The following is a 14,040-nucleotide window of genomic DNA, read 5'->3' on the forward strand; positions in this document are numbered from 1 at the left end:
ACAGACTATGGATGGAATACTGGGCAATTTCTCTTCTTTACCATTTTATAATCCTTTACTTTATTGGGTGCAGGCTAAGGTCCAAAGATTTGATCCTCAAGCACCTGATTTCAGTCAACTCCTTGGGCATTCTGCCTAAAGGAGTCCCCACTCAATACCTTTTGGGTTGAGACATTTCCTTAATGATTTTGGTTGCAAACTTTTCTGTACAGTTGTGTCCACAGTATCACCTGCCTCTGGAGTGTCTTCCAGACCATCATCATCAGTCCCAGGAACTCCAGGTAACAGAGCTTAAAGTGAAAGCTCCCAAGGACATAAGCACCTCCATAACCCTGTGCTGGATCCTGCATATGCTGGTAAATACCATTTTTCTTTTTTTTTTTAATTTTTTTTTAATTTTTTATTTATTTATGATAGTCACAGAGAGAGAGAGAGAGAGAGGCAGAGACATAGGCAGAGGGAGAAGCAGGCTCCACGCACCGGGAGCCCGATGTGGGATTCGATCCGGGGTCTCCAGGATCACGCCCTGGGCCAAAGGCAGGCGCCAAACCGCTGCGCCACCCAGGGATCCCGGTAAATACCATTTTTCTTATGTATACCACCAGTAAACAGAGCAACAAAAACATCACAATTTTGGAAACTGTTCTTTGGTTCATCATGACAAAGCCAGAAACTCAAATTGTATGCAGTGTTATCATTCCCTGATGTGCTATGTTTGGGGCTCATGCTCTGGGCCAGTAGCTGCATGGTCTTCATCCTGTACAGGCACAGGCAGAAGGTCCAACACATTCACAGAACCAAAGTCTCCTCCACATCATCACCTGAATGAATCTACAGCCACCAAAACCATCCTTCTCCTGAATATCTTTGTCTACTTTAACATCCTCTCCTCCATCTTTCAAGTCATTTTGTCTCTTTTTGATAATCCCAACTGGATCTCTTGAGCACCATTTCAGTAATCAGTTTCCCAACCGTCAACCCCTTTCTGTTCATAAGCCTGACCACAAGGCACCCATGCTCTGTTTTGCCTACAGAATACAAAGGCCCTCATCTAGGAAGAAAATGTAAACAATGTTTTCACCCAATGTTTTTTTTTTTTAAAGATTTTATTTATTCATGACACACACACACACAGAGGCAGAGACAGGCACAGGGAGATTCATTTATTCACTCATCCCCCTTGGAATCATATGAAATAGTGACAAGAGTGGTGGTAAACACACACACGTGCACACATCAATCTGATTATGATTACCCATCAGGCAATAATATTGGAAAATTGCATATAAGAATGTAAAATTCAGAATTTAAAATACTTATTTTTACCCTTCTAGTTGATTATCTTGCTAACATACATGAAATGCATTTTTATTTATCTACTTTAGTTCTTATGTCCTACATGTACCTCTTGATAAAAATATCCAAATGAATGTGGTCAAATAATTTGACTTTAACAGAATTAGTCTTTCGTGTTTTTGTTTTTTTTTAAGATTTATTTATTCATGAGAGACAGAGACACAAGCAGAGGGAGAAGCAGGCTTCCTGCAGAGCCCGATGTGGGACTCGATCCTGGATCATGCCCTGAGCTGAAGGCAGATGTTCAACCACTGAGCCACACAGGCATCCCAGTCTTTTGTGTTTAATAATGGGCAAATTTGGAAAGCATTTACCAACTTATTGTATGTGCGCTTCATGGTATCTGTTCTATTTTATGTTGACTTCTGTGTTAATGTAATAATTTCACATTTTACTTTTGAGGTGTAGATTTAATATCTTAGATTTCAACACAATTTACAAAATAATTATAAAACCTTATCACGACATTATCTAATAGTTAACCACCTAGACAATATAAGGTCATTGCATACTATCTACTACCTTCTTAGAATTTTTTAGTTGCTGCTTTTAAAAAATATTTTTTATGCACAGCTCATGAGAGCACTGCTCACTAAAATTTCAAACTGAACAACACACTTGTGTATAGATCCTTGATTAAAAAAGAGAACACTGACCTTACAGATGTTTCCTCATGCCTTCCCAGTCACTATCCCCAAGAATAACCACTATTGTGACATCTTCTACATACATCAATTTCACCTCTTTGTAATTCAAATGAATGGAAATCCTACAGCATGAGCTCTTTTGTATTTGGTTTTTAAAATTCTATTATGTTTGGGGGAACCTGAGTGGCTCAGTTGAGCGTAGGACTCATGCTTAGGTCATGATCTCAGGAGTCATGAGATTGAACCCCAAGTCAGGCTCCATGCTCAGTGGAGAGTCTGCTTAGGATTCTCTCTCTTCCTCTCCTTCTGTCTCTCCCTCAACTTGCACGCACTCGTACTCTAATAAATAAATCTTAAAAAAAAATTCATGTATGTTAATTTATCTGTGGTTTTTCATGCTGTTGGTGATAGAATTCCATTGTGTTAACATCAATTTTTTTTAAAAAACAATCAATTTAATCATTCTTCTGTCCATGCATGTGAGTGGGTTTCATTTGGGGGCTATCATGAATAAATAGCACTGGTCTGTAAGTTCTACAATGTGGTTTGGCGATACATGTATGCATTTCTGTTGGGTATGTATGTGATAGAGGAACTTTTGGGCCACAGGCTTGTATCTACTCAGCTTTTGCAGATAACAGCCAGTTTTCCAAAATGTTTGTTACAAATTTCATACCCAGCAACAGTGTAGGACATGCCTGGTTTATATACTTTATCCATGCTTAGTGTTTTCTGTCATTTTCATTTAGTCTTGTGGTTGCTGTGTGATGTTAAACCAGGTAGTGGCTTTATTTGCAGTTCCTTTATTAGTAAGGAAGTTGATCCTTTTTTTTTTTATAATGTTTATTAGATACTGGGTACCTTTTCCTGAAGTGTCTGTTGCTTTATTTTGTTCATTTTTTTTTTCCATGCTGTGTTTTCTATCATTTTCTTACTGAGTTTTTGTAAGTTCTTTATGTATACTGGATTAATCTTTTTTGGGCTCTACCTCTAATCCTAGTGTTTTTTGACAAGTAGATGCTTTCCTCCTTTATAGTTATTCTGTTTACAAGAAGTCTTTTCATGAAATCTCAGATGTGTTGTTTCCTTCTCAAAACATCATTCATACCTTTAAAATTTCCATCAGCATCTATTCGGAAACTATCCCCCCACACACACCCATTAAGAGAATACATTTCAATTTATTCTGAAAGTGTGGTATTAGGCTTTTCATTTCTTTTCTGTCACTGATCACTGCCTCACCTGGTTTAACATTATCTCACCCTCACAGCTTTCTCTCCAGTCTGTTGGAAACTTATGACCCCAGTGCACCATACCATCAAGGTTACTCTTGGTGCAGGAATCTTCAGTGAACCTTTCTGTTCAGAGGACTAATTATTTGTCTGCTTTAAAGGGAAAGCTGTACCATGCTGAAATGGTTCTCCATTGGTTCCTTTAGTGTTTTCACAGCTTGTATCAGCTTTTGTCCAGAGTTCTCTTTTCAAGGGTTTTTTTTGTCAGCCTCAGGCAATGCCTGCTGCAAGGGCAGATTTACTTCTTGACCATCATAAAAATAATGCCTCCCTCTGAGGCAAACTTTGGGCACTTTTGCATGTGAACAACTTTAATAGGTTGGGATTTCTTAACCTTGACATTCTTCAGTGGTAATGTAAACCTACTACACAGGCAGGCCTCTGTGTATCACCTCCATGGGACTTGAGGTAGACCATGGGAACAAATGCAAATACGAAGCTCCCGCTGTTTACTCTGTTATGAATAATAAAATCTTAATCTTACACCCAGGAGTCTCATGCCTTCCTCCAGTATCCCATGAAACAGAGAGTATAATTTATCTTGCAAAAGGGGGTAAAAGATATTTACCCCTAAGATATATTTTCACATTTCTTGACAGTCTTGATGAGGATGGGATACTGAGAGATCTGTTTTCAAAGAGGAAATTATGAAATTATGAAGACCTTCCAGAGCCCTGGATAGGGCATATGAAAAGGCTTCCTGAGACATGTAGGAAATTTACCCAAGGTCTGGGCAAAGTGGAATTAGGGCCCTGTGCTGTCCTACATGTTACCAAAGCTGACGGGTGAGAGGCAGGCCTGAAATCAGCAACTTGACTGTAGTTTGATATTTTCTCTCCTTCTGGCAGGAGGAGGAATTGAGGAGTTATCCAAGTTGATACAAAACTAGATGAATGAAAAGCATTATACCTTCATGTCACTTACCAGTGAATAGCCAGAGGCTGCTGGAAACAAAAAGGAAATGTGCCTATGAGGGTGGTATCAGCAGAATGGTAGAATGGGATGCCCAGAACCCTCCTTCTCCCAACAGACACAGTGATTTAACGATGAACAGATGAATTCCTTCTGTTTGAAATCCATAAACTATTTGAGAGGTTCCTGAACCCTGGGTGTCAAACCAGTCACACTGAGGCTGGTACAAATATTTGAGATACCTTCTTGCCATAATCCATACCCCTGGCACAGCTCCCAACTTCCCTGAAGAAAGAACGAACTGGACCACACATCCAAAAGTACCAACTTTTCCAAGGGCTACTCAAGAGATTGGCGTGTTTTTGGCCTCAGAGCTGATGGAACCTGGCATACTCTAGATACCTAAAAGCCAAAGGGAGTAAAGAGAGGTTTAAACAAGAATACAAGCAGGCACCTTAACTCTTCTTCCAGTGCAATGCAGTGTGAGCAGAAAAAAATGTTTGGATTCCACACTCTCCCTGGGCAGAGAAGAGTTGACCACATGTCCAAAGTCCCAACTTCTCTGGGGGATGCCTGAAGGACTAGTCTGTTTCAACTGTCTCAGACTGACAGGATCCAGCATATTTTAGATGCCTGGGGCCATTACAACAAAGATGGTACTTCAGACTAGTGTGAAGATTTGAGAGGCTCCCAGAATCTACAAACCCAGTCTATGAAGACTGGTACAGGTGGCTGGTTTTTTCCTAATGCACAGATACCAACACAGAGTCAAGGAAAATTATGAAACAAGGAAACATGTCTCAAACAAAGGGATGAGATAAATCTCCAGAAACCAACCCTAATGAAATGGAAATAGATGATTTCTCTGACAAAGAATTCAAAATAACCATCATAAGGTTATTTAGAGAGGTCAGGAAGAACAATGCATGAACAAAGAGAGAAAATATTATGTATCAAACAGAAATCCTGGAGCTGAAGAATTAAAGGAACTATAAAATTTACTATAGTGGTTGAACAATAGTCTGGAGCAGAAGAAAGGATACACATAGGCTGAAAGTGAAGGAACAGAAAAAGATATTTCATATAAATGGAAACCAAAGAGAGTAAGAGTGGCTATATTTACATAAGATAAGATAAACTTTCAGTCAATATCAGTCACAAGAGACAAAAAACTTCATTATAGTGATAAAGGGGTCAATTCATTCATCAAGAGGATACAACAAATGTACATACATATAACCCAGTACTGGTGCACCTAAATATTTAAAGCAAATATTGACAGATCTGAAGGGAAAAATGGAGAATAATACAACAATAGTAAGAGATTTCAATACCCCATTTTCAACACTGATGCATCATCCTCACAGAAAATCAACAAGAAAAAAGCAGACTTGAAGAACACTACAGACCAAATGGACCTAACAGATATATACAGAACGATCCATACAACAGCCCTAGAATAAAATCTTTTCAAGTGTAAATGGAACATTTTATAAGGTTTATCATATGTTGGGCTATAAAGCAGTCTTAACAAATTAAAAAAAACTGAAGTCATATTTCTTCTGAAATACAACATGAAACTAGAAATCAATAAAAGAAAACTGAAAAAGTCACAAAACTGTGAAAATCAACACACTCCTAAATAACCAACAAGTCAAAACAAATCAAAAGGGACATCAGAAAGCATACTGAGACAAATGAAAATGGAAACACAACATACCAAAAGTTATAAGATGCAGAAAAAGTTCTAAGAGGGAAGTTTACAGTAATAAATATCTACATTAAGAAAAAAGCTCTCAAATAAGCAATTAACATTATGCCTCAAGAAACTAAAAACAAAACAAAACACTAAGCCTTAACAGGAGGGAGGAAATAATAAAGAGCAGAAATAAATGTATAGAGACAAGGACAACAAAGAAAAATCTGAAACTACGGTTTTTTGGTTTTGTTTTGTTTTTGTTTTTTAAAGAAAATGACAAATCGTGAGCTAGAAAAACCAGAGAGAGAGAGAGAGAGAGACTCAAAAAAGTTGTATATGAAAGAGGAAACATTAAACTGGTTCCACAGAAATACAAAGGATAAGAAACCACTATGAAAAATAATATGCTAACAAACCAGACAATCTAGAAGAAATAAATTCTTACATACATATAACCTACCAAGACTGATAATGAAGAAAACAGAAAATCTGGACAGACCAATGAGTAAAGAGAGTGAATAAAAAAAACAACAAAAGCCCAGGTCCAGATCATTTCACCCATGAATTCTACCAAACATTTACAGAAGAATTAACATCAGTCCTTCTAAAACTCCTGCAAAAAATTGAAGAGGAGGGGAACACTCACAAACTCATTTCACAAGATCAGCATGACCCTGATACCAAAGCCAGAGAAGGACACTGTAAGGAAACAAAACTACAGATCAATATGTACCTGATGAATATTGATGCAAAAATCCTCAACAAATTATTAGCACACCCAGTTCAAAAGCACATAAAAAGTTCCATACACCATCATCAAGTAAGATTTACCCTTGGGATGTAAGGATGGTTCAGCATATGCAAATCAACAAATATGACAGACCACATTAACAGAATGAAGGATAAAAATCACACGATCATCTCAGTAACTGTATTAAGCACTTAATAAACTTCAATATCCTTTCATGATAAAAACAAATTGAGGAATGTACCTCAACAATATAAAGGCCATATATGATAAGCCCATAGCCAGTATCATATACTTAGAAGTTAAAGTAAAGCTTTTCCTCTGAATTTAAGAAAAATGTGCCCACTCTCACCACTTCAATTCAACACAGTACTGGAAGTCTTGAAGAGAGTAAATCTGTAAGAAAAAAAGGTATCCAAATTGGAAAGGATCTTCTATATAGAAAAGCCTAAAAATTCCAGAATAAAACTGTTAGAATAAATGAATTCACCAAAGCAGCAAAATAAAGTCAACAGAAAAATCAGCTGCATTTCTATACGCTAGCAATGAACAATCTGAAAAGAAAAATATTTTTAAAATTTTATTTACAATAGCATCAAAAATAAAAGAATCAGAAGTAAAAGACTTCAAGAAATAAACACATAAATAAATGGAAATGTATCCCATGTTTATGGATTAGAAAACTTACTATTGCTATATATAATGTCACTACTACCCAATCTACAGATTCAATGCAATCCCTATCAAAACCCCAATGATGTCTTTTTTTATTTATTTATTTTTTATTTATTTATGATAGAGAGAGAGAGAGAGAGAGAGGCAGAGACACAGGCAGAGGGAGAAGCAGGCTCCATGCACCGGGAGCCCGATGTGGGATTCGATCCCGGGTTTCCAGGATCGTGCCCTGGGCCAAAGGCAGGCGCTAAACCGCTGCGCCACCCAGGGATCCCCCCAATGATGTCTTTTGCAGAAAGAGAAAAACCTATCCTAACCTTCATATGGAATCTTAAGGAACCTCCAATAATCAAAACAATCTTGAAAAAGAACAAAGCTAGGGCTCACTTTTCTGATTTCAAAACAAGTTATTATAATCAAAGTATTGTGGTACTGGCATTTATGGTCAAATGATTTTTTAAAAGTGCCAACACTATTCAAGAAATGGTACTAGGAAAACTGAATACCCATAGGCCAAAAAAAATTGAAGTTGGATCCCTACCTAACACCATATGCAAAAATTAACTCAAAATGAATCAAAGACCTTTAACTATAAAACTCTTAGAAAACATTGGTCAAAACCTTCATGACATTGAATTTGGCAATGATCTCTCAGAAATGACACCAAAGGTACAAGTAAAACAGAATCCTACGATACTCGACCTTTTGTGTCTGGCTGCTTTCATGTGACGTGTTTCCAAAATTCATCCATTTTTTTAAAAAAGATTTATTTTGAGAGGAGGGGGGTGGGAGAGAACATGAATAGGGGGAGGGGGAGAGGGAAAGACTTGCAAGCAGACTCCCTGCTGAGCAAGGAGCCTGATATATCAGGTATAGGGCTCAACCTCATGACCCTGAGATCATGATCTGAGTCAAAATCAAGTCAGATGTTCAACCTACTGAGCCACTCAGGTGCCCTAATATAATACTTCATTAATTTTTATGGCTGAGTAGTAACATTCATTATATGGCTACACTACATTTCATTTGTCCATTCATCAGTTAATGGGCATTTGGGTGGTCTCCACATTTTGGCTATTGTGAAGAATGCTGTTACAGTATTTATATATACACGTTCTTACAGGGATATAGGTTTTCAATTTTCTTGGGTATATAACTAGGAGTGCAATGGGTGGGCAAAATGGTAACTCAGTGGTACTGCCATTGTTTTCCAAAGTAACTATATTATTTTACATTCCCACCAGCAGTATGAGGATTCTAGTATCTCCACATTTTTACCAACACTATCTGCCAACATATAGACAAATTATTTTTGTATACTTGTGTCCTGCAATCTTATTGAACTTTTTTTTTTAGTGGATTCCTTAGGGTTTCCTATATACACGATTATGTCATCTGTAAATATAGTTCTATTTCTTCTTTTCCAAACTGCATGCCTTCTTTTTCCTTTTATTTTTCTTGCCTAATTACCCTAAACTACTACTATATTTTTGAAAAGAAGTGGCAGGAGTGGGTACTTTTGTCCTGTTCATGATCTTTGGTAAGCACACAGTCTTTCACATTATGTCACCTGTGGGTTTTTGCAGATACCTTTTTATCAGATTAAGGAAATTCCAATTTCTAGTTTGTTGAGTGTTTTTATAGTCAAAGTGTAGATTCTGTCAAATGCTATTTAGCATCAATGGAGATGATCATGTGGTTTTTGTCTCTTATTGATAGGATGTATTACACTGATGCTGGCCTCAGAATAAGTTGGGAAGTGTTTTCTCCTCTTTTGGGAAGAGTTTGTGAAAAATTGGTATTAATTTTTAAAATGTTTTTAGAATTAACTGAAGCCATCTGGGCCCAGACTTTTGTGGACAGTCTTTTGTTTTTGTGGACAGTCTTTTGATTACTAATTGAATACATTCATGTATTTCTAAGATATTTCTGCTGCTGATATATGTTCCATGTAGGAGGGACAAAAACTCTAAAGTCAAAGTTGGTTTTTGCTGCTATAATAGTTCAGATCAGGTTTTGCCCCTAATGACTCATTAAAAAGCCTACCATGGGTTTCAACATTTTGCATCACAGTTAAGAGATTAGGACTCAGATTTCCTAGAGTGCCAGCCATGCCCTGCTTCTCATCTAACTTATGGGGCCAGCTTCCATCCTTGAATGGGTCCTGAAAGGATCATAAGCTATCAGAGGAAATTAAGGCATTTTTTTTCTTGTGGGAGAGATTTGTGGAGCTCTCATTTGGTTAAGTCCATAAAAAGCCACATCAGACACCCAAAACACTCTTCTGCATCCCAGCCTCCTCCCTCTCTGGCTCCTGGCCTCATTTGGCCCTGGAAGGACCCAACCTCTACCCTCCTCCTGCCCCCTGTGAGTCTTAATCTTGTCCCTCAGGTTCACATTCAATCCCTCAATGTATCTGGAGGCTCCTCAAAATCTGCATACTTCTGCATGCTCACCTAGGCCATGCCACCTTTCCCCTTACTCTGTACTGAACTACTTCTGTTTCCCAATAAGCCTGGAGGGAAAGCTTTCCAGGTAGAGGTTCATGTCACGTACAAAAGGTTGGAGATGTTAAAGCATGTGTGGATTTCCAGGAACCCTCCTTTCCCAGAAAAGAGCAGGTGACTTGAATCCTGGTTCCCAAGATGACTGCATCCTTCCCTTTACTCCCCTATCCAGGTGTCACCAAGTCCCAATCTGTCTTCTTGAGAAGCTTGTTTCCTTTTACCTACAACTTCCCCAACTCCACGGTATCTCCCTCCAGCTCAAAACTCCTCTCTTGCTTAGACCACCTCCCCCCATTCTTCCCCTTCAATTCTGATAGTGTCACTCCTTTACCAAAAACCCCTGTGGGTGCTGTTCCAGGATTAAGTTTAAATCTTCAGCTTGTTCCAAATGCTCTATATACTCTGTAATCAACCTCCTCTCTTTATGCTGTTGATGTCTCTACCTATCTGTGGCAGAGCTAAGAACTCATAGTTTCTCTCTGGAACATGTGTTGTTGACTGTCACACTGGCATCCCCAGTGAACCATATCTCTAGATTTTTCACATCTTACGAGGTCCCCTCCTGCACTGATTCTGGGATTAGCCATGTGACTTGGTTCATTCAGCTTGTGAAGCAAGCAGAGGTTTTAAAGCACTTGTAAACTGGGACTTGTTCTCTTGGAAACTGCTTTGGAACCATCAGATAAAGAGATCCAGCCACCCTGGAGAGATGTTGTACCAGGCCTCAGCTGAGGTGGTACTCCCAGACATGGGGTTGAAGAAGTCATCTTGAAAATTTCCAGCCCCAGTAGATGCCATATGGAGCAGAGGAACCTTCCAACTGAGCTGAGCCCAGACCACAGAATTATGAGGAATAATACATTTTCATTGTTTTAATCACTAAGTTTTGGGCGTGAGTTGTTATCTAGTAAAATAAAAATGAAAGATGATGGAGCATTCATTTGAATGTTCTTTCAGCAATTAGTAGATTGCTGACTGAACTTGAACATTCAGCATGCTAAGAGTGACCATATTGCCCCACTTCCCAACCTCAATTCTTCACTCAATGAGTCCTTCAAATATTTATATCCTGGGGGAGTACAGTACATATGTGCTTAGGTGCAGGGTGGGGGACCAAACTTAAACCACAGGTCCTCCCTTATGAAAATAACATAAGCCAATAATGGGAGGAACAAGGTCTCCTTCACCCTTATCCCCCAGGACTCAGCTGGGCCTAACAAACAGTAGGGACTCAGTAACATGAGAGCTGGGCTGGTGAAATCACTGCCACCCAGTGCCAATTTCCCCTCCACCCTACTGAGCAAAATTTCACTCAGTATTATGTCCTTTGTGAAACCTTACACGTACCACCATCCACTAAGTCTCTTGCTCCTCTCTCCGGAGCTCTTTGGCCCCTGCATCAGTTAGAATTCGGGTGACCTGCAAGTGATGAAACCCCAAATAAACAGTCATTCAAACAGTTTAACTTTCCCGGGTAACTAATACTGGTGTAGGTTTTCACAGCATCAGGGACCCAGGCTCCTCTTATCTGGTTCTGCCACCTTGCTGGGCTTATGCTCATAAAATCACTCCCTGGCCCAAGATGGCTACTCCCACTCCACGCATCTGATCTACAGTCTGAAGTGCAGCAAGAAGGAAAAGCAGGGGGCATATGTCTCCTCCTTTAGGAACATTTCCTAGAAGCAGCACACACCACTTCTGTCCACATGATATTGGCCAGGATTTAGTCAACACCACACGGAATGTCAAGAGATCTGGGAAAACACCTTGAAACCAGGCAAACATGTGCCCAGCTACAAATCAGTGTCTTTATTAGTGAAGAAAAGGGAGAACAGATATTGAAGGACAATGGATTCCATCTTGCCAGTCCCCTTCTAAGCATTCCGTTACACCCTGATTTTCCTGAGACTTCCTCAGGGGCAGGGACTAGTCCACGGTGGGGCTCTCCAACAAGTTACAGCTGACTCGACTGCTTCTCACATGCCATGCAGCAGTTACCATTTTACATGTATTAACTCATTTAGTCTTTATGCTGTGATCTAGATTCTATCATTATCCCCATGCTACAAAGTACAAAACTGAGTTCAGAGGAACTTGGTAACCTACTCAAGGTCAGGAAACCATTAACTAAAAGAACTAGGATCTGTACCCAGGCAGTCTGGCTCTGAACCACCACATGCTAAACTAATGTCTGTGAAACTAAGCTCCACCACGGAACTCTGCTGGCCAGAGACCTCATGGACCTGCTACAACATAGGCCACCTATACTTCTGGTGGTTCCCAGAGAAATTCCAAGCCAATAATTAGGTCTGTTTTAGAGAGAGTAGAGACCATGGCCTGGTGTGGCACCCCTCCTCCATGCTATTGACTAAAACCAGAGGACCAGCTATTTCTAGACCTTTATTTCTCTGTGAAAAGGGAAAACAGGAATAAAATAAAAACGGCACAGTTGACACACACATACACACAAAAACCACTGAAGGGGAGGGAGAGAGAGGAAGGGAGAAAGGAGGTGAAGTAGATGGGGTACAGGTCCCCATTACAGCAGCAGGAGCCAGTGACCTGGGATGCTCATATCTCTCCCCTGCGGGCAGAAGTGGCCCCTTCCTCCCAGGGTCACTGCCCTGTCCCACCTTGTGCTCCCCAAGCCTCTTAAGGAGGTGGACAGTGAGCAGTCGGATTCCCAGGCTGGGGAGAGGAAGAACCGTGCTGAGGGAAGGCGCCTGGGGTCAGACCATGCACAGGGAGTGACAGCCAAAGGCCCCCCACCATCTCCCCGAGGAAGGGACTTGGGGGGAGGGAGGGTGGACACCAGAGGCCGGCGTTGGCTCCTCTTCCAGCATCAGGCGAGAGACAGAACTAGGGGAATAGGAACAGGCGGGAGTCAGAACCACAGCTAGCCTTCTGCCCACAAACTGCTTCTGCATATCCCCCCTCCCAGGAGCTGCTATTCTCAGGCCTAGGCCCATCCTTGCATACCACCCTCCCATTGGGGTCTCCAAGTTCACGCCTTACCAGTCAGAGCCTCCTGGGCAAAGTACTTGACATCCACATCCTGGTCCTGGGTTAGCTTCTCTAGGATGGGCTTGACCTCGCTCTGCAATGTGCTGGAAGGAGAAAGGGAAGGCAAAGGAAGGGTGAGCCACGCTAGGCTGGGTGAGGGCTCCTGGGCAAGGAGGGGGCCACAGATACCGATGGCATGTGAGCCCAGAGATTAAATTACTTTGCAGGCTGAAGTCTAAAACTAGCATAGAGATCTCGGGGGTCCAGAATAGGCAAAGGGAGGTCAGACAGTCTGGGAAAGTGGAATACAGAATCATAAAAACTTCAAGTCTCTGAGGCTCAGCAAATGGACATATTTATTTGACATATTTACTGAGGCTACTCTGCATTAAGTGTGGTCAGAGTGGTAAATCCAACATCTGATTCTTGCCTGTGTAGAACTTGGGCTAGGAGGAAGACACAGACCAAACTGATGATAATTAAGAGAGAAGTATTAAGGGCCGAAGGAGAAGTACCCAGCCTGAGAGGAGCCAAGGGGAGGTATCTACTCCTAAGTGAGGGGCCCTTGAAAATCTACCACCATTGACAGTCAAGCGTCTGGGGAAATGAAGGCACGTCCCTCTCCAGTTAAGAGGCTGTTCCTCTGCCCCATACAACTACCATTCTTACTTCTACCACCTAGGTCTGTTTTGCCTATTTTTGAATATAATATAAATGGAATCAGACTATGCTTTCTTGGGTCTGGCTTCTCACCAAACATGATGTTGGGGAGAATCATCTGTGTTGTTAAGCAGAGCAACAGTCGCACCGAACAGTCTCCCATTGCATGAACAAACCACGATTTATACCACTGTACTGTGGACAAGGACTTGGGCTGTTTTCAGTTCATGGCTAATATAAAGAAAGCTACAATAAACGACCTTTTACTAGGAAAAAAAGCACTCATTTCTCTTGGATATATGCCCTTGTATGAGGACTCCAGTCATTCTACCAACACCAAATGTTCCTGAGGTTTTTTGTTTTTTTTTAAAGTTAGCCATTCTGGGGTGTCTTTTCATTTACAATTTCCCAATGGCTGATGATGATGAGCATCCTGTCACATGCATATTGGCCATGAGATCTTTTGAAAGTGTTTGTTCAAGTTGGGTTCTGCCCATCTCTTACTTGGGTGTTTGTCTTATTGATTAGCAGAAAAGTACTC

At 40.5% G+C, this 14,040-nt stretch overlaps 1 protein-coding gene across 3 annotated transcripts in view; it reads right to left on the bottom strand.

Annotated features, from left to right (window-relative positions):
- Positions 1 to 6,819: 6,819 nt before the first annotated feature.
- Positions 6,820 to 14,040, bottom strand: part of PPP2R1A (protein phosphatase 2 scaffold subunit Aalpha) — a 43,473-nt gene continuing 36,252 nt past the window's right edge. Inside the window, exons 14-16 of one of the 3 annotated variants that reach the window (XR_008662514.1) lie at positions 12,852 to 12,943; positions 11,184 to 11,255; positions 6,820 to 7,050 (exon numbers count right to left, since the gene is read on the bottom strand). Coding sequence is in view for 2 of the 3 variants with exons in the window: in XM_055310375.1 (XP_055166350.1) it covers positions 11,236 to 11,255; positions 12,852 to 12,943 (112 nt within the window). In the remaining variant the exon portion in view is untranslated. Of the gene's footprint in view, positions 7,051 to 10,882; positions 11,256 to 12,223; positions 12,696 to 12,851; positions 12,944 to 14,040 lie in introns of those variants that run through there. The other 2 variants (XM_055310375.1, XM_055310376.1) reach the window with 2 other exon arrangements.

This window comes from Nyctereutes procyonoides, unplaced genomic scaffold (genome assembly GCF_905146905.1).
Source record: "Nyctereutes procyonoides isolate TBG_1078 unplaced genomic scaffold, NYPRO_anot_genome, whole genome shotgun sequence".
In the NCBI taxonomy this organism is placed as follows: Eukaryota; Metazoa; Chordata; class Mammalia; order Carnivora; family Canidae; genus Nyctereutes; species Nyctereutes procyonoides.